The sequence below is a fragment of the Arvicola amphibius genome, chromosome 4 (assembly GCF_903992535.2).
Source record: "Arvicola amphibius chromosome 4, mArvAmp1.2, whole genome shotgun sequence".
In the NCBI taxonomy this organism is placed as follows: Eukaryota; Metazoa; Chordata; class Mammalia; order Rodentia; family Cricetidae; genus Arvicola; species Arvicola amphibius.
In genome coordinates this window covers 62,920,207-62,940,891 of record NC_052050.1, presented here as the reverse complement: position 1 = coordinate 62,940,891, position 20,685 = coordinate 62,920,207, and the positions used below count along the sequence as shown (strand labels likewise).

At 46.6% G+C, this 20,685-nt stretch overlaps 1 protein-coding gene across 4 annotated transcripts in view; it reads right to left on the bottom strand.

Moving 5' to 3' along the window:
* Nucleotides 1-1,265: 1,265 nt before the first annotated feature.
* The window catches only part of Gemin5 (gem nuclear organelle associated protein 5), a 47,552-nt gene continuing 28,132 nt past the window's right edge, over nucleotides 1,266-20,685 (bottom strand). For 2 of the 4 annotated variants that reach the window (XM_038328131.1, XM_038328133.1), the window contains exons 19-28: nucleotides 19,912-20,010; nucleotides 18,837-18,974; nucleotides 16,841-16,988; nucleotides 12,256-12,375; nucleotides 11,661-11,871; nucleotides 10,381-10,635; nucleotides 8,005-8,167; nucleotides 6,370-6,859; nucleotides 3,586-3,679; nucleotides 1,266-2,532 (exon numbers count right to left, since the gene is read on the bottom strand). In XM_038328131.1, coding sequence (XP_038184059.1) covers nucleotides 2,365-2,532; nucleotides 3,586-3,679; nucleotides 6,370-6,859; nucleotides 8,005-8,167; nucleotides 10,381-10,635; nucleotides 11,661-11,871; nucleotides 12,256-12,375; nucleotides 16,841-16,988; nucleotides 18,837-18,974; nucleotides 19,912-20,010 — 1,886 coding nt within the window. In that variant the 3' untranslated portion in view covers nucleotides 1,266-2,364. The remainder of the gene's footprint in view (nucleotides 2,533-3,585; nucleotides 3,680-6,369; nucleotides 6,860-8,004; nucleotides 8,168-10,380; nucleotides 10,636-11,660; nucleotides 11,872-12,255; nucleotides 12,376-16,840; nucleotides 16,989-18,836; nucleotides 18,975-19,911; nucleotides 20,011-20,685) is intronic. The other 2 variants (XM_038328132.1, XM_038328134.1) reach the window with 1 other exon arrangement.

Genomic DNA, 20,685 nt, shown 5'->3' with positions numbered 1-20,685 from the left:
AAGCACTACATAGAAAGGTGCTAGAGGACGGGCACACGGTTTGCAAGAACTGTCATGTGAGCTCACAGGGCTGAACAAAGGGGGTGGGGTGTCCTCTGGTGGAGGTGTTGCTAGCAGGGGATGAAGAGAACTGCTTTTGGTCACCAGAGTTCAGCCCTATGATCTGTTTGCAAGGTTGAGCAGCCTTAGCCTTTTGTCAGGCATTTGAAGAGCCCGGTGTTTGCAAATTACTAGTTTCTTAGCTTGAGCTTTCACTAAGTATCTACTATCTACTTAAGTGTTGGAATGAGCAATTGAGGACACAGTCCTCCTCACTGCAGGTAGCCTACCTGTAGCCAGACAGTAAATGACTTACGCACATATAGCCTGAACTGTATAAGGGCACTGAGATTAAGGGATAGGGAGTGTGGCAGCAGCTGGACAAGATTTGATGCAGGGCAAGGTGCTGAGAGGAGGCAGGTGGAGGTGCAGAAAGAGAAGGGAATGCAGTCACTGCTGGAGGAGTAGGGAACACTAAGAGCAGATGCAGAGCATGAGGGAACCAGTAAGATGTGGAAGAGGGCTCAGCGGTGGCTTTAATCCCAGCACTTGGGAGGCAGAGGCAGGCAGATCTGAGTATGAGATCTGAAAAGAGTAAGTTTGATGACAACATAAGAGAACCCTGTGTCAAAAGTCCAAAAGCCAACCTCCTCTCACCAAAAAAGACAGGTGGGAGAAGGTAACTGAATGGGCCTAGTCCATCCCCCCAAAGATTGCTCAGTAATACTGCTTTCTGCTAGAACTTTGAGTGAACACTCTCTGACTTTGTGATTCTCATAAGTAGGGATACAGAAGTAATATATCCAAATGTTAGCAAGTTGATAACACATTATTGAAATGAGCACTTGAAGAGGAAAACCGCTGTCATTCTCATTTTTCTATTGGGTGAATGTGTACGTTTATGTACTATGGGTGTATCTAGTGATGTGGAGGTCAGAAGAGGGTGTTGGATCCCCTGGAATTACAATTACAGATGGCTGTAAGCCACCATGTGGGGTTGAAATAGAACCCAGGTCCTATGGAAGAACAGCCAGTGCTCTTAACCTGAACCATCACTCTAGCTCATTGGATTATTACTATTTCTGAGACAAGGTCTTGCTTCAGAGCCCAGACTAGACTTGATTGAATTCCTCCTGCTTCTGGCCTTTCCCAGCAGTAACAGAGGTTACTGCAGTGTGCAGAGTTGCTCCCAACAAGCGCTGGTTTCAGCAAATCACAAAGGTGAGTTTGTAGTTACCAACTACTTACTCTTTATTCAAGTGGAGGGAGCTTGGAATTATCCCATCCTTTATGTAGTAAAACCCACTCACATTTGTCAAGACTTTAAAACCAGTGCATCTTCCTAGAGTTCACACAATGGTACAGTACTTCCCTTTCTTGGGGTTTAGCATTTTTTAGACCCCAAAGCCAGGCACATATAATTATCTCAAAATGCACTTCCCATGGAGTTCCAGCTGAGACTATTTCTTGATGCCCACAGATGAAGCCTTCACAATGGACCTCAAGAGAGACAGGAAGAAGGTATGCTCTGCCTACCCAACCTGAGCACATCTGCTTTTCCCATTCTAGACCAGTGATGGTGGAGGCATCAGCCCCTGAGCCGTCCTGCTGTGTGGTAACTAGCAGCAGGCCCAGGGCTGGTGAATAAATAGTACTTGGGGTTCCGGGGTAAAGTGAAGTCTAATGATCTGGGAGGCACAGGTAAAATGGGGAAACAGGCGCTGTTCTCCAGGCTGTGTTTTAGTCAATTCTCAAAAAGGGTTTTATGACCCCAAAGATTAAAGAACCACTAACAGTGATTTTTTTCCTGAGCTGTCTGGCCACCATCAGTCACGTCATAAAATCTGGAGGATGACATTAGCTCTGTTCTCAGAAACCTGATGTCCAAGTCAGCACGATGGGCAAGGCCAATTCTTTTAGTCTTTGAGAAGTGGGAAAGCCCTAACCCAACAGTGCTGTGTGTCGAATGCATCTCCCACAGAATGCTACACTTCCGAAGGTAAGGATTTATATAGGCAGCTGCATCTGGGATGGACAGACTTTGGGTGAGTACAAAGGTTTCTCTTTGGGGAAACCACGTAAGGCTGGAGACGACAGTCTTGGCGAGGGCTGGTTCTGAGCAACCCTGCTGGCTCTCTGCTCCATTACAGGAAACCACTTGGGAGGCACCAGGCGGGTTCCACTGTAAGTGGATCCAAGCTTCAGCCTCAGATGTCAGGTGATCACAGCATCTTTCCATTGAAGATCAGGGTGAAGGCCAGGCGAGCTGTGACTGAGAAGAAAGCTGTCACATATGTGTGACACGACTTTGTGGCCCCTGGAAGCTCATGTGTGCAGGGTCTGGCAGTGTCTCCTGTAAGCTCTAGTGTGGCCATATTTCTGAAGGAGATCCTCGGCCTGTTGCTGCATCTCAGGGTTCACGGCACCGGGACACTGGGACCCGATGTGAAGCAAGACAAGGCAGCACTCCAGCACATCTGGGAAGGGCCAGGCCTAAAACGACAAGACAAGGCAATGTCTGCAGGGGCGTGCAATGGCAAGTCTGTGGAGAAATGCATGAACCTAATATGTCTGTTGGCATGTCTTCATGGGTGAGTCCTCTAGTGTCCCCAAATCAACCCACACACGTAGCTGCTCCTAGTACCAGGCCACAGCTCAACACTGCTCCTCCGTGAGTGCCGGGCAGTGCTACCATCTACCATCCGACCTGATTGTTTTACATCTCAACCATACGTAACTCTTGCTTAGTTTTCCCCAAGACTGAGCTGTAAGCCTACTGTGTGCTTAGTACTGCTACTTTCACAAATCACTTCAGCTATGACTTCAGCTATGCAGAGACAACTGCACACAGTTTTTTTGTTTTTAAAAGATTTATTTATTATGTATATATGTATAATATATTGTATATAATTATATATTGTATATAATTATATATTGTATATAATATATATCATGTAGATATGTGTATATAATGTATATATATATGTTTGTTCTGTCTGTCTGTCTGTCTGTCTGCCAGAAGAGGGCACCAGATGTCATTACAGATGGCTGTGAGCCACCATGTGGTTGCTGGGAATTGAACTCAGGACCTCTGGAAGAACAGTCAGTGCTCTTAACCTCTGAGCCATCTCTCTAGCTCCCCTCTTTGTCTTTTCAAGACAGGCTTTCTCTGTATACCCCTGGCTGTCCTGGAACTTGCTCTGTAGACCAAACAGCCCTAAAACTCAGAGATCTGCCTGCCGTTTGCCTCCCCGGTGCTGGGATTAAAGGTGTGCACCAGCACACCCAACTCTTTTTTGTTTGTTTTTCGAGACAGGGCTTCTCTGTGTAGCCTTAGCTGTCCTGGAACTCGCTCTATAAACCAGGCTGGCCTCGAATTCAGAGACACCCCGCCTCTCAAGTGCTGGGATTAAAGACGTGCGCCGCTGCTGCCACCACCACGTGGTGCACATCTGACTTTTGTATCCTAAAATTTTAAGAACATACAATAATGGTAGATGTAGCTGACCTTCAGGGTTCGTCCTGAAGTATCTCCAACACCCTTACCTTTATACTCTCTGGAAACTCAGCTATTTTCTTATTCGCCTCTGTGAGCCTTCTGGTTAATTCAGGGAGAGAGACTGGTGCATTTCTTTCTTTGCTAGCAAGAGAACAATAAACTAAAGTCATATATGGTCACTTAACTTTTACCCCAAATGTTTTAAGAAAAAAATTCTTTTGTTTATTGTACATACATGTGTGATCATGGTTGTACTTGCATGCCACAGTATGTGTATGTGGAGGTTTGGAGATTGGTTCCCAGGTTTCAAGAATGAAACTCAGGTCATCAGGCTGCTTGGTGGCAAATACCTTTGCCACCAAGCAACCTGCTGACTCCTAGGGTTTTTATTGTGGTAAAGTAATAGTCCAAAAACATACTTCCATTCCTCATGTTGTGCAACCATCACTACTATCCAGGACCAGAGATTTTTTTGAGACAGTGCCTCACTGTGTGACCTTGGCTGACCTGTAACTTGATTTGTAAACAAGGCTGGCCTCTTGAGTTCTGGAAATAAAGGCATTCACTACCACACCTGCTCAGGCCCAGAGCTCTTATGAGACTGGAATTTGCCCTTCTGTGGTAATGTTCTATCTCTGCTTGCTGGCAGCTCACACTTTCTGTCTTAGGGAATCATTATGTCATCTACCTTGTAGTAAACGTAGTACATGCCACATTCTCCTTCCTTTTTTCTTTTCGAGACAATGCTTCTCTGTAGCTTTGGAGCCTGTCCTAGAACTAGTTCTTGTAGACTAGGCTGGCTTCAGACTCACAGAGATCCGCCTGCTTCTGCCTTCCTAGTGCTGGGATTAAAGGCGTGCACCACCACTGCCTGGCTCCACATTCTAGTAGTATTTCATTGAATGAATACACCATTTCTGCTAATCTGCCCACTTGTCCTTGGATACTGGCTGCTTCTCATTTTCAATGCTATCATGCATAGTGCTGCAGATGTTTAGACAAATAGTGTGATTTCAATTCTTTAATTATCCCTGCATTTATTTATTTGGACAGATTTTGCTGTGTAGCCCAGACTGGCTTTAAGATTGGGGTTGTGAGTGCTGGGATTATAGGCATTCAGAACCATGCCAAGATGCCCTGCTTTCAATTCTCTTGACGCAGGAGTAGAATGGCTGGATCTCACAGTGAATCTCATTTTCTAATTCCTGAGGAACTTGGTGTTCTCACCAAGGGCAAAGATTCAAGCTGTGCTGCACCATTTTTAGCAGCAGCAGCCAGAGCATACTGGCTATGGAATAGTATTCATCGTGGATACATTTTATTTTTTAAAGACAGGACCTCATGTAGACTGGCCTTGAACCTCACGATGTAAGAGGACCTCTTGATCCACCTTGCTTCTACCCCACCAGGGCTGGGATTATAGGCATGCACTAGCATGCCCATTTTTTCAGTGTAAGCCAGTGATGGAATCCAGGACTTCCTCCATGTTGAGGACAAGATTATCCTTACTCAGCCATATACCCACTCCTTCACTGTGTTATGATTTGCATGTCTCCAGTGTAAGTGACTCGTTATTTGTCACATCCTCTGTACTTTCTTGAATCCACCCACTTGTTACGCCTAAGTAACTTCAACTCATACATAGATCGAGAAGGCAACAAAATGGGGTGAGAGGCACACCTATCTAGATGTGGTATGTCACTTTTCTAATACTCGAGACACAGAATACAGGGGCTCTAGAGCAAAGATTGCAGACAAGTGTGAAAGGCTGGGGTCTCCAAGAAGTAGGGAGGCAGCCAGGAATGGTGTTTGAAGGTTCTCACAGGAATCTGTGACCGAAGGTAAGAGGTGATCTGAGGGTTTTACAGTACTTTTTTCCTAAAAGCAAACCTGGCTGGGCTCATCTATAATCTCAGCACTTGGAAGGCTGAGGGTGAAGGATTGCCACAGGGAAAGATCATGTCTCATCCACAAATAAAAGCAAGTATGGACTGCCTACAGCAGTGACTGGATTTCTAAGTCATAACAGAACCCCCCCCCCTTTTTTTTTTTGGTCTGTTTTTTGAGACAGGGTTTCTCTGTAGTTTTTGGAGTCTGTCCTGGAACTAGGTCTTATAGACCAGGCTGGCCTTGAACTCACAGAGATCCACCTGCCTTTTCCTGCCTGAGTGCTGGGATTAAAGGCGTGCGCCACCACCGCCCAGCCATAACAGACTATTTTCTAATTCCTCTGGAGACAGCCCCATATTTCCTAGGTAGCCCAAATTTTCAGTGACCTTGAACTATACCTGAGCCTCTGGCTCCTGTTTTGGAGCATTGGGATTACAAGGGAGCTGCCCCTGAGCTGCCTGACTCTAGTTCTGGACCGTTGGAATTACAGGCAGATAGTTTTTAATTTTTTTTTAGATTTACTATTTATGTATGCATGCATGTCTATAAGTGGGTATATGCACATGAGTGCATGCACCTATGGGAGTCAGAAGAGCTAAGGTTACAGGCAGTTCTAATAAAAGAGCAGGTACCCTAAATTACAATCTGTCTCTGCAGCCCCGTAATTTTTAAAGTTAATATAACCTCTATAGATTTCTGCACTTCCTGCTATCTTCTAGGTTTAGCCTGGGGAATGTAATCAAGATGAAAGGTACTAGAAACATCCACAGAGGCACATACCTGTAATCTCAGTGGAGTGTTACTGGAGGTGTACTCTCTAAAGCACTAAGTAGCTTCAGAGGGCTAGAATTAGCTGTCTCACCTAGGTCTGCTGCATCTCAGGCCTACTCAACGGCATCACATGCTTATCTGGACATGGTTATAGGACAACATGATCTTACCTTGGGCTCTGAGGTTGGGAAGGGGCCTGCTCTGCTTCCTGGCCAGGGTCATCTCTGCTGGGGCCGTTGGCTGTAGCCTTGCAGAGCTGACTCTTCTGGTGCTGGCGGATCATTTCTGCCAGTGTCTCCTGGACTTCAGCAACAGTCCTCTGGGAGGCCTGGAGGCTGGCGTGCCTTTCTGAGAACAGCTCTCTGCAGGCACTAAGTAAACGCTCACTCTCTCCACTGAGCCTGAGACATGGGCCTGAAGGCGGGCTTGACCGTGGCTGAGCAGCAGCAGCCGCAGGCTCCGTGTCTTCAGCACTGGCACTGTCCTCTGGCCCCCTCTGCTCTGCTGTGCTTTTCACCCAGATGCTGGACTCGGGGCCAGGCCCACATAGCGACCACCAGACTTCATACAGTTGCCCATAAATAAAAAAGGCCTCTAAGCTTTTGAAAGCTGCAGTGGCAAGAGATAGCTCACCCAGTTTGTCTCGTAGGTAGTCACAGCCTAAAAGAAAAGGATCGTGGGATATGTCATACATTTCTTTATCTGTGAGAAACCTGGTTTCTCACCCTTGTGTTCTATCACCCAAGAAGACAGACCCCAGGGAAAGGGACAGCAGTGTAACTCTTGGTATTATATCCTCTGCCCAAAGCCAATGGAACTAATTATTTCCTTTCCCTACCTTGGGACAATGCAATCATTGCCACAGGTGACGCCACTCACAGCATGACAGGAAAGTACTGGTTTTTTTTTTTTTTTTTTTTTTTTTGAGACAGGGTTTCTTTGTAGCTTTAGAGGCTGTCCTGGGACTAGCTCTTGTAGACCAGGCTGGCCTCGAACTCACAGAGATCCACCTACCTCTGCCTCCTGAGTGCTGGGATTAAAGGCGTGCGCCACCACCGCCCGGCGAAAGTGCTCTTTCATTAAGAGCTCCAGGGCCACACTAATGTGGGAATAGGGACATGAACTATATCCATGTTCTGAAAACTGAGATGAATTGTAGGGACTGATCCCACAGTTAAGAAATGCCTAGCTTTCCTGATCTTTCCAGCTTGGAAATGCACATTTATGTTTTGGGGGGTTTTCCAAGACAGTGTTTCTGTGTAGCCTTGGCTGTTCTGGAACTTGCTCTGTAGACCAAGCTGGGCTTGAACTCACAGAGACCTGCCTGCCTCTGCCTCCAGAGTGCTGTGATTAAAGGCACGAGCCACCACTGCCCTGCTGGAAAGTCACATTTCTTGGCCTTTTTGTTCTTCCAGTGGTTTAACGAGGTCTCATGTAGCCCAGGCTGGCTTTAAATTCACCACATAACACCCTGAACTGCCGATCTCTCTGACCACCCTACTCTTCCCCCATGTAGAAAGGACATGGTGCAGGCAACCCATGCCAACTCCTATTTCTTTACCTCTCTGAGCTTTAAGGGAGAGAGCAGAGCCAGGTAAAGGCACCAGTGCAGATGCTGGTTTGTCTCACTTTGTAAACTATGCAGCTTAGAATCTGTGGTGATTCTCTTGCCACAGCCATATCATCTTTTAATGGCGTTGCCATTCCCAGTAACAGTACCATTAGAGGTGATTATATTGTGTTATAATGGGAGGACCCCAGGCAGAGGTGTGTGTGTTTATGGGGGGGAGGGGAGGGCCACTTACCACTTGGGAGAAAGGCTGAGTAGATTTCCTGCATGAGGGTGAAGTTCCCTGAGGTGTAGCTCCGAAGAATGGCCTGCAGCAGTGCTGGTATAGTCTCCTCCCAGGAGGCAATCTGTTGGCTCAGTATTGCCAGTGTCAGGTCATGGCAGACATGAAGCAGCAGCTGAAAAGAGGCCAGAGTCTCACTCACCTGCTAACACCCTCCTGTGGCAGAGACTTGGCAAGCCTGGTGCCATAGCTAGGCACTACACTGGAAACCATCGCATAGAACAACTACTCTGGAAACCCTTTACCTCCCGCCCATCACCCTCTATCTGGTGGTAAAGTCTGAGCATTCTGATCACTGCACTTAATGAATGGCAAAGGGAGCTGGCATGCCCAGGGAGCTGAGGCAGGAGAATCATGAGATCAAAAGATGATTGAGTTATACAACATCCTATCTTTACACTGCAAACAAAGTATGTTAACTTTCTAGATCTACAAAGCCATAATTAGAAAAACAAAATGGGGGTCGAGTACCTGCTTAGCTCACACAAGGCCCTGGGTTTAACCTCAGTATCACACAGACGCAGTGTGGTGACACACACTTGCAATCTTAGCACTGGGAAGGTGGAGGCAGGAGGACCAGGACTTCAGTCATCCTTAGCTACATAAGATGTTCAGGGCCGGGGGTTGGAGAGATGGCTCAGAGGTTAAGAACACTGACTGCTCTTCTAGAGGTCCTGAGTTCAATTCCTAGCAACCACATGGTGGCTCACAACCATTTATAGTGAGATCTGGTGCCCTCTTCTGGTCTGCAGGCAGACATGCAGGAGGAACACTATATGCATAATAAATAACTCTAAAAAAGTTCAGAGCCGGCCTGGGCTATATGAGACTCCATCTCAAAAAACAAAACAAAACAAAACAACAACAACAAAAAACAAAACCACAACAGAAATAACAGGAATACAGCTGATAGCCATCCATCTTGGCATGTGGATGTCTCCTCATCTTTTCTTTCTTTCTTTTTTTTTGAGACAGAATTTCACTATGTAGCCCTTACTGTCCTGGAACTTGCTCTATAGATTAGGCTGGCCTCTGGCTCTCGAGTGCTGGGATTAAAGGTGTGTGCTATCACCACCTGGCTCTATTTTATCTTTTGAGACAGGGTCTCCCATAGAACCTGAAGCTCAGCAATTTGGCTAGATTATCTTGACAGTGAGTCCTTGGGGTCTACCTGCTTCTGCCTGGGAACACAGGTGTAAGCTTCCATGTTAGGGATTAAACACGGGGCCTCACTCAAAAGCAATTTATCTACTTGACTGAATCATCTCTCCAGCCCTTAGGTTGTGTAGTGTAAAGCACTCTGACAAGCAGTTTATAGCTACCACCAAAATGAAGGCACAGAACACTTTGTCAAACAAGACCATCTGACAGCACCTTCTTAGTATCACCCTCCTACTTCACATTCCCAGAAGCTACTTTTTTATGCCACACTGACCCTCCCCCCACCAGAATGCATTTAAATGGAGCCACAGTTTCAGTGTATTTGTTCCTGGGACTGTCAGCATGTTTCTGGGGCTCAGTGACCTGTGCAGAGGTCTATTCTTCCCTTGTGTGGCCATTTGTTTGGAGCTGTTGTGGACTAAATATCTCCAAAGATTTGTATGCAGGTCTTTGAGTTGCCTCCTGGTTTCATCTCTTGTCACTTGGCTGGCTGGACAAGAGTATGCTATCGTTGTAAGAGACTGCAAAGCTGCTTTCCATTTTGTATACCATTTGAGGATGTCTACTTACTCAAAAGGATAATGTCTTTTCACTTAAAACTTAAAAAAGCAGACAAACTGAGGTCTGTTCCCAAGATGAACGTGTAGTTAAGTATGTCGTCAGCTTGCCCCTCAGCGTCAGCATGAGTAACGTGGAGGGAGGGACTCTCTGGTGAGCTGGGGTGAGGGGTGTGTGTGAAACAGCAGCTGAGGAGAGCAAAAGGACTTCGACTTTATTGTATGTAGTATTTTACCGACATGTATGTCTGTGCATGATGTGTATGCCTGGTGCCCACGAAAGCCAGAAGAGGGTGTTGGATCCCCTGGAACTGGAATTACAAATGGTTATTAGCTGTGAACGGGTGCTGATAACCCAACCTGAACCCTCTGCAAGAGCCGCCAGTGGTCTTAACTACTGAGCCATCACTCCAACCCCAAACTTTCTTATAAAATTAAACAAGTGAGAACCCCATATGAATACAAAGCTCAAGGCTTTCATCTGAGGTGTCTTCCCAAGGCCTGAACTGTGTTGTCTTTTTCGAGATAAAAACTTTTTTTTACATATTTTTCTGAGGGATGAAGAATACCTGACATACACAACAGCTCTGTTAAGACTGGGATGGCACACCTGTCTGAAGGGAGTGTTACTTGTTGCAGATGGATACTTGACATCCTGCAGCTTCTTCAAGGCAGCCCGACACTGCTCTGGGGTGTCCACACTGAAGGTGTTGCGCCACACACCAGTCACTCTCTGCACCAGGTCTCCTTCAGAGCCTGTAGCCCACTGGTGATAAATGGAGGAGGGGCTTCTGACCTCTGGAGGCTGCTTTTCCTCCAAGTGCCGGCAAAGAAGCTCAAGGAGGCAGAAGACCAGTCTCTGGCCCTGGGATTCAGCAACAAAGAGGTATGAGACATGAAAACACAGATGGTGACATCCCCATCTGAGCCCCCAGCACCCAAGCTTCTTAGCAAGCCTGTGCTTCACTGGTCCCACGTGACAGGGGCCATGCAAGGGGCCATGCAAGGGCCCTGCAGGTCCTTTGTAGTCCAGGAAACTTTGTAACAGAGAATCCTAACCACCTATGTATCTTCCCTGGGCTCTAAACACTCAGCTGGGCACTGTTTTTAGGCCTTATTCCTGTGATAGGGAAAATGAACAGTCCATGTCAGAACTGGCAAGGTGGCTCACACCTGGAATGCCAACTCAGGGAGACTGAGATAGTATAATTTTGAGTTTGAGGCCATCCTGGGCTGCATAGGACATTTATGGTAAACCTGGACTACAGGCTAGACCTCAGTTCTTATGTGTCAGAAAAACCAGTGGTGGCAGTGGGGTCTGAATATGGACGGCCAAAGCATGTAATATGCGAACATGAACATGTCAGTGAAATCTGCTGTGTGCACAATTCCTAGGGTCTGTTATTCATAACACTGCTGCTATTACTTGAAGTGCTGAGAATGGAACCTGGGAACCTGCCAGGGGAATGAGCTACCACCACTGGGCTACATTCAGCCCGAGTCATTTCTAGCCACACAGGAACAAAGCTTCCCAGAAACCAGACATGCCTGTTACCCACCATGATCTTCCTGTCAGAGGCCAACCACTTTCCCCCAGAGGGAGACAGTGCTAATGTAGGAACCCTGGACACTGCCCAGGTGCTGGCATACTGGCAGCTGTTCAGATGGTTTGCACAAACTTGTAAGCAGTAGAGATCACTGTGAACAGCAGTGCATCTCTTACCCCAAACACAGCCATCAGCCAGCTGTAGTATTTCAGTGAGACAGGAGAGCCACCACGGCCTCTGGATACTTCTAGAGTCACTTCCTGCACCGGAAGTTTGTCTACTGGGGGTGTCTGACCAGAGAGGGACCCAGGGCCCCTCCCATCCTCAGGTTCCAGAAACTGACCTGCAAGCTTTCATGCAGCCCCAAGGCTTCCTGTGCGCCCACCCAGTTCTTCACCAGAAGCAGCTCTTGGGCACATCTGAGAGCCAGGGAAGCAGCTAGTTCACTTTCTCCTGCTATGGAAGCCAGCTCTGCAGCTGTTCTGAGTGAGGCTGCGTCTCCCTTTCTCGCCAGAACTTTGGCTGCATCATAGGCGGAAGTGGCTCCTAAGTAGCTGCCGCAAGAATGAAACCCAGTTACCAGCCATGCTGCCCTTCTACCCCTCTTTTGTTCATCCTGGTGGCCCTGCCCTGGCTGTCTCTTTGGAGGATGAGGTCAGGATGGCCACATGCTGCTGGCTTGTATACTGTGCTGACTGACCCAGAGGACTCACCCCCAAATTCTGCTTGTCTCATCAATGGAAACAGGTGTAACCTTCAAGTCTGCCACTGAGATTGACTGACTGCCTGTGCCAATTCGGGTAACCGTGGAACATGCAGCTGGGTTGAATTTTCCCTTCTTTGTACATTTCCGGTCACTCTGCCCACTTCTACACTGAGTTTGTCCATTCTGTTGTGCTCCAGGCAGGTACTAAATTAGCCCCGGCCTCTCTGCTTACCACTTGGCTGCGATTGCGTAGTGGCCATCTCTCTCCAGGATAGATCCCCAGCTGAGGTACAGATCCTTCAGGACAGGGTCTTCAGGGCGCAGTCGAGCCTTGGCAACTGCGATAGCTTCTCTAAAGGTAAAAGCACATAATTCAGTCAGTCAGCAAGGGTTCCTCCACATGAGGCTACCAATGAAAACCAGTGAGTGCCTGGAGAGACAGTCAAATGATTGATTTCACTAGTTCCTCCCATCAGCATTTTAGACCTTTACCATCACAAAATGGCAAGAACGCTTTCTTCCTGACATTGTTCCGAACCATGCCAGTCATCTCTGGGGAAATCTGTAAGAGTACACTACAAACTGACTGGCTGCCTTTTACTTCTAGCATCTGAATATATGTGAATGTGTGTGCGTGTGTGTGAAATGTGTGTGGTGCATGTTAGTGTCTGCGCCTGTGCCCATGTACACACGTCTTTTATCACTTTTCCCCTTCCTTTAGACTGCTTGTGGTTGTGCATGTACAAGGAATGAGTGTGGAGGTCAGGAAACCTACAGGAGTTGGTTCTGTAAGATCTTCTACTGCATGGGTTCTGGGACTCAAACCTCGGTCCTCGGGCTGGGCAGCAAGAGGCTTTAACTGCTGAGCTATCCTGTTTTTTTTTAAGATAGGTTAGGTTGGTCAGTGAGCTCCTGGGAATCCTCCTAGTCCCACCTGCTGACACTGGAGTCACAGGCATAGGCAGCCATGCCCAGCTTTTCACTGGGTGCTGGGGTGTAAACACAGGTCTCCTGTTGCAGGGCAAACACTCGTGCCCACTGCTCACTGAGTCATTTCTCTATCCCTAGCTAGCTGCTTTCTTCAAGAAGACTCTCATTTCTTAAAAAGAGATTTCTTAAAAGAGCCTTAAAAAGGCTCAGTGGTGCTCATCTTTAGTGCCAGCACACAGAAGGAAGCAGCAGCCAGATTTTTGGGAATTTGAGGCTAGCCTGGCCTACATAGGGAGTTCTAGAATAGCTGGAGCTAAAGTGAGACCCTGTCTCAAAAAAAACCCAAAACTAACAGATAAGTTATTTAGCTTTGAGTATTCTACAGCTATTTTCTCAAAAGTGAACCAAGTAAAGCATGTCATTTTATGTTTCCAATGATAAAGTTTATAGTTTCCTGGAGAAAAGTGGACCTGACACTGGGGGATTCAGAGCATCCCAAAGTTGAAAACTTTTCCAGGGAAAGTGACCCAAGACTAAAGAGTGCGACACTTGTGGGGTTCCTAACAAATCATCTCGATATGTGGTGGGTCTGTGTCACCTGGCAAACATCTTCCAAGTGCAATTCTGCTTGAGCTGCAGCCACTGTAAAGCTGTAGCAGGGACAGAAATGATCTAAAGAGCAATGCAAAACAGGGGAGGCAGCGGCAGGCAGACCTCTGTGAGTTTGAGGCCAGTCTGGTCTGAGAAACGAGTTCTAGAACAGCCAGAGCTGCATAGGGAAACTGTATACCGAAAGAAAAAGAAAGAAAAAGAGAAAGAGAAAGAGATAAGAAAAACCTGGGGATTTACTTCCAGGTATAGTCCTTTAAACCAAAGGGCTGTAACACCAAAGGAGGAGGAAGCTGTTCACACACAGAGAGGTGGCCAGAGCTCTGCTTGTGGATCCTGTTGGGTCTCTGGCCAAGCTGGAAACTCTGAGAGGCCGAAAAAGAACAAGCAGGGCAACTGGAGCTGAATGATGCTCAGAGCTTGCTGTGATTTGCTCACTAAGCAAGGCCTGCAACAGAGGCATCAGAGGGTAGGAGGCTCATACCAGCTCGTAGTATAGACTTCTCTATCTGCCCTCTGAAATAAGGGGAAGGTGTGCAAGCACTCCAGAGGCGGACAACATGGCCACAGATTTGAGGCTAGCACCATTAGATTTTGTTCCCGGTTTCCAAAAAGATCAAGGTGAGTCACAATGAAACTTAGCATTCTCTAAAGGAGGACAACAAAAGCCACACAAGATAAACAAAAGGATAACCTCAGCATAATACATCATCACACTACTGAAAATCAGTGATAATGAAAGGCCTGAACAGAGAAGACTCCACTGTTCTCCTGCAGTGCAGATGAAAATATAGCTGGCGTGGAGTGCACACCTGTAATTTAAGTACCTGAAAAACTAAGGCAGGAGTTTTAAGGCCAGCCTGGGTTACATAAAAAAGTACTGAAGTCAAAAACAGTAGAAAGAAAATTTGCAGTATAGGATCCTTTTAGGTTCCTGTTCCTCAAGATGCTAGAATTACAGGTATACACCACCACATGCCATGCTCCTGTCCTCATTCCTCCTGGTGCTGGATTGGGGGTGTGGACCACCACTTCTAGAAGCAATCTAGAAACTCTAAACTTGGAAAAGATCTCTTAAGATGAAGGTGAAACTGTAGGCTTTCATACACAAAAGAAGTTTTGGGAATTATCACTAGTAGAACATACTATTCTGTTGGGAGCAGTGAGACCTCAGATCCTGAATTTCTTGTAATCCCCTGATCTGAGTGCCTACAGCTGTTCTGAGCACGAGACCTTCGGGAGTTCCTGATGGCAGGAGAGTGGTTTCTGGTGGGTTTGGCTGGGGCGTGGCTATCTCTATATATTCTGCCCCTGAACACAATAAAGGGGGCATTTTTGGGGAATTCAAGGATGACACGTGTCGCTGTCTCTCTGTGAATTTTAACCTCCTGCCCCTTGCCCAAAGCTCGGGAACTGGATAATCGCGCATAGAGCGCAGACACGGGGGCGCAGTGCGCAGCAATTGGAGGTTCCACCGAGGTATCGGCACTATTCAAAAAAGGGGGAAGGCAGGGAGAATCAATGGCTGAAGAGATGGTTCAGTGATTAAGAGCACTGGCTGTTTTTCCAGAGGATCTGCGTTCAATTCCCAGCATCCACATATCTGTAACACCAGTTCCAGGGGACACAATGCCCTCTTCTGGCCTCTTCAAACACAAGGCACACACCCGGTGCAGACAAGAATGTGAACAAGCTGGGCAGTGGTGGCACATGCCTTTAATCCCAGCACTCGGGAGACAGAAGCAGGTGGATCTCTGTGAGTTTGAGGCCAGCCTGGTCCATAAGAGCTTGTTCCAGGACAGCTTCCAAAGCTACACAGAGAAACCCTGTCTTGAAAAACAAACAAACAAACAAACAAAGAATGTGAACAAAACATCTACACACACTAAAAGAAATAAATTTAAGAGGATGTAACTAAAGTTAGAACTGGAACCTGACAAAAAATAGTCAATCCAAAATAAAACAGAAAAAGATAAACTTGACAAAACAGGAAAGAAACACCAAGGTGTGCAGATTCATGGCAACCACAGCAAATTAATATTAAATATGGCCAATTTAAACATCCCCACTTAATGGCAGACATGGTGAGATGATGGGGAGAACCAAGGGTCTAGGGAATGCTGTCTGGAATGGTCATTCTCCACTGTGGCTGACATAGAGTGTTACACTGAAAAGAGACACTAGTCACCCTCAAAACAGAATAGTAGACAGGCCCTTCATCTAAGCTGAGAACTGTGTTGGCTGGCTTTTATCAACTTGACACAAACTTAGACAATCTGGGAAGAGAGAGTCTTAAACTGAGAAAAAGCCTCCATAAGACTGGCCTGAAGGTAAGGTTCAATCAATGATTGACGGGGAGAGCCCAGTCCGTTGGGCTATATAAGAAAACAAACTGGGCTGGAGAGATGGCTCAGCGGTTAAGAGCACTGACTGCTCTTCCAGAGGACCCGGGTTCAATTCCCAGCACCCACATGGCAGCTCACAACTGTCTGAAAATGCAGTTCCACAGGATCTGACACCTTCACACCAATGTACATAAAGTTAAACAAATCATTAAAAAAAATTAAAAAAAAAAAACCTTCCATTAAAAAAAAAAAAGAAAACAAACTGAAGCCGGTGGTGGCAGCACATGCCTTTAATCCCAGCATTTGGGAGGCAGAGGCAGGCGGACCTCTGTGAGTTCAAGGCCAGCCTGGTCTTCAGAGCTAGTTTCAGGAGAGGTAGGTCTGTTGTACAGAGAAACCCTGTCTCAAAAAACCAAAAAACTAAACAAACTGAAGAAGCCAAGAGGCACGTGGCTTATGCCTCAGTTCCTACCTCCTGGTTCTGCCTTGAGTTCTGGCCCTGACTTCCCTCAGCAGTTGAGACTACAGTTGTAAGCTGAAGTAAACCCTTTCTTCCCCAAGTTGCTTTCAGCAATGCTATTTATCACAGTAGTAGAAACCCTAAGACTAGAACATTAGATTTTTCTTTAAAAGGGGGCGGAGGGGCAGAGGTAAGAAATTTCTTATCAGTTAGGAACACTCACTGCTCTCCTGTAGAAGACCCAACTTTGGGTCCCAGCATGTTGGGTAGCTCAGAACCTCCTGTAAGTTCAGTTCCAGGGGGATCCACTGTCCCTGGCCCCTGTGAGATCACATGCACATACCCACACACATACACATAAAGAAAATCTTTAGAGGAGCTCCCTTTATGAGCCATCAAGCCCCCATTGCTTCACCAACAAGTTTAGATCACAGTATTTGCCAGATGCTGGCTGAGGCCCAAACTGCACAGACCTGTAGAAATGATTTGACTTGAGAAGTTCCACAGCTTCATACACTTTGTGGATGGACAGCAGGTAAGAGGCAGCCTTGACATACTGATCCTGGAAACACAGCTGCTTGGCAAAGGCTTCCACGGCCCACAGCCACACACTATAGCCAGCTTAAAGGTGGGGAAAAAAGGAGGAGGGTACATCAAAGGAGGTACACGAGTTAAAGATGCCAGTTCATCACTCCAGTAGGCAGAACAATCAGGCACAACTTCAAATGCTATGCAGCCCCTCTGCTTCAACTCCCTTCCCACGCCCATATTCTGAAACCGGAATTATTCTTTGACTTGCTGTATCAACACCGAAGATGGAGTTCAGGGGACACTTCTGGATGGGAGCAGATAGTGACAGCAAGACCATGCATGCGTTCTGCTGAGGGTACTGTCTAAAGAGAGCTTCTGGTTGGTGCGCTGAGACCCAGCACACATTCTGATTTATGTGGCCCACTTACAAGTTCACCACAGCATCAATGGCTACACCTCACAGCCATAGAGATGTGTCAATCATGATGCCCCATTCAAAGGTATTCATTTCTAAGACAGATTTTTTTTTTTTAATTCACCATCCTCCTCCACCTCTTTCTGGGCAAGGCTGGTGCCATCAAAGTTCCTTTGTGTATTTCATCTTTGCACTTCTGGTGATAAGCGGTTGCTTTTCCACTGTCACTCTCAGCAGTTGTTCTTTCAGGACAGGGTCTCACTGCGTAGCCTGGCTGACCTGGAATTCAGAGACCCACCTGCCTCTGCCCCCTGAAACTATTTCTACTACATCTCCAATAGAGATGATCATGTTTGTGGGGGAGGAATGTGGTCTTTTAAGGGCATTTAGGGGACTTTCCTTGCTTCCTTAAGCTGGGTCATAATTCTTCATTTCCTAATCTCAAGCCATAGCATGGATCATGTTAGCTGCCTCCATTAAGAGCTTACTCACGTTAAGGATGTATAAGGCCACCCCAGTCTTTGGGTATTTGTAAGGGTTTCTATTCTAGCTGTGTACATGACTTGACAGGGCTCTTACTTATGGACATGTAGGTCTTTACGGTCTTTTGCTATGTCTCTGAGTGAGAGTATAGTTTAGTTTCTATCATTAGAACTGCTGGGCCAAAGGCTTTAAACATTTTCAAATTGATCACATATGGTCCAATTATCCTTCAAGATGTGGTTTGTCCACCACTGATTTATGTGCTAGAGGCATCACCAGAGCTGGGGACTGGTGGACACTAATTAAAACATAGGACAGTATTCCTGGGAAGACTGACCACTGCTGATCTGTGGAGCTGACTAATCCCCATGAGTTGTTAGAAACAGAGCAAGGCTTGGCTCAATCTGCCTGGCCCACAAAGCCAGCCTGCCCTGTCCCTGTCTTATCTATATTCTGACCTCTGTGGTACCCCTGCCACAACTGAGCAATGCTGGCTCTGGTTCCCAAGCCTCCAGAACTGTGAGCAAAATGAATCTCCTACTTTACAGAGCACAGGGCTACCGCTCCTGTCTTGAAAAAACAGTGGGTGATGCGTCCCCAGCCTTTGCCACCGCTGCAGAGTTAGCGTCTGTACAGCTATCTATTTCTACGCGCTTTAAGCTTAAGGCAAGCACTGCCAAGTCATTTTTTTTTCTTTTTGACCCTGAATTTCTTTTCTTTTTTCTCTCTTTCTTTCTTTTTTTTTTTGTTTTGTTTTGTTTTTCGAGACAAGGTTTCTCTGCAGCTTTTTTAGAGCCTGTCCTGGAACTAGCTCTTGTAGACCAGGCTGACCTCGAACTCACAGAGATCCGCCTGCCTCTGCCTCCCGAGTGCTGGGATTAAAGGCGTGCGCCACCACCGCCCGGCTTGACCCTGAATTTGACCCTGGTGATTCCTCTGCCCCAGCCTCCCAGGTGCTGGCTGTGCACCACCATACCAGTGTTGAGGCATCTTCAATGGCACATTCTAGAAAGCAACACATTTTCCCAAGAAGCACATACCTACTGGTGCCACAGCCACGAGGCTGTCTGTAAGCTCTCCTCTCTCTGCTGCTGCTTGGAGAACACCTTTTAGATCGCCTTTCCAGAGCATGAGCTGGTGAAAAAGCTCAGGGTGGCCACTCTCCAGGTGGCCTTTTCCTGTGTAGAGGAGACAGAGTTTGAAAGCTGTTTCATAAAACAAATGTCACAGTGGAAAAGAAGTATACAGTCACTTACTGATCAGCAAGCCACCTACTAAAGTGACTTTGAGTTGTGTTTTTTTTTTTTAATTTAAAAAATTTAGTTTATGTTCATCGGTGTTTTGCATGCATGTATGTCTGTGTGAGGTTGTCAGAAGCTCTGGAACTGGAATTATAGAAAGATGTGAGCTGCCATGTGAGTGTTGGGAATTGAACTTGGGTACTCCAAAGAGCAGTCAGTGTCTTTAATCGCTGAGCCATTTCTCTAAGACCAATTTTAAATTTTCCCTTCCACTTTGCTTTGGAGACAGGGTTTCTGTTTCTGCACCATGCTCCAGCTCATCCTTGTCTGTTTCCCATTTTGTAGGGTGTTAGGACGAGTACAAGCTATGCATGATCTGATGATTGGACTCAGTCAGGATTGCACTTTTACCTGCTGAGCCATCCCTAGCTTTTTATTTTATTTATTTTTTAAAGGACAAAGTCTCCTCATAGCTCAGGCTGCCCTAGAACTCATGAGACGGACATACAGGATGGCCTCAATCTTGTGATGCTCCTGCTATAGCCTCCAGAGTGCTAGGATTATGGATCTGAACCATGGACCAAGCCCAACATATATGAATGGGGCTAGAGCCCAGCTGATCACTGTCACCCAGCTGGAGCCTGCCAGGCCACTGTCACCAGTGGTCCTCAAGTGCACTGCACCAGTTAGAGGCTACTGTTTGGAGTCTGATGACCACATACAGGATATATGGGAGTAGCCAAGATGGCAAGATGTTTTGTACACAGTTTAACTGCATGGCATGGCAATGCACAGGCTGGCAGCCAAATAGAGGCATGTGTCAAAATTAGAGAGAGTGAGGAGAGATAGGCTACGTAGACTGAGCAGGCCTCACCTTCTGTTTCCATCATCCTGTACAGAGTAGCCCTGTCTGTGAAGAGGCCCAAGTGGAATCGTTCTTCAAGGTCAGCAGACAAATCTTCATTTAGCTCTGCTAATTTAAAATGGAAAAAGTCACAGCCACAGCTTTCTGTCCAGTAATTTCTGGACACATGCCCCCAAAACCTATTTCAGAGACAAAAAAAAAAAAAAAAAAAAAAAAAAATCCACATTCCAGGTCCTCATTTACTCTACCCTGTACCTCCTGCTAGTAACAGAGACAGTTTGGAGCTTTTAAAAGTCAGCTTGGGAAGAATCCAATGAGTCAATACCACTGTGTAGTTTGTGCTGACCAAAGCTTGAGGGAGAAATACTCTAGGAGGATTCCAGATTCAACATGCCTTTTAAATTCCTGTTAAAGATCAGCCAGAGTGTAGAAAGAATCCTCTAGGAGCCAAGCATGCAGTGTGCGCCTTTATCCCAGCACTCAGGAGGCAGTAGGAGCTTTGTAAGTTTGAGGTCAGTCTGGTCTACAAAGAGAGTTCCAGAACAGCCAGAGTTCCAGAACAACTGTTACACAGAAAAACCCTGTCTCTGTAGCTTTTGGAGCCTGTCCTGGAACTAGCTTTTGCAGACCAGGCTGGCCTCAAACTCAGAGATCCACCTGCCTCTGCTTCCTGAGTGTTGGGATTAAAGGCGTTTGCCACCAACACCTGGCTGAGAAACCCTGTCTTGAAAAACCAACCAATTAACCAACCAATCAACTAAACAAACAAAACTACAACAGTCA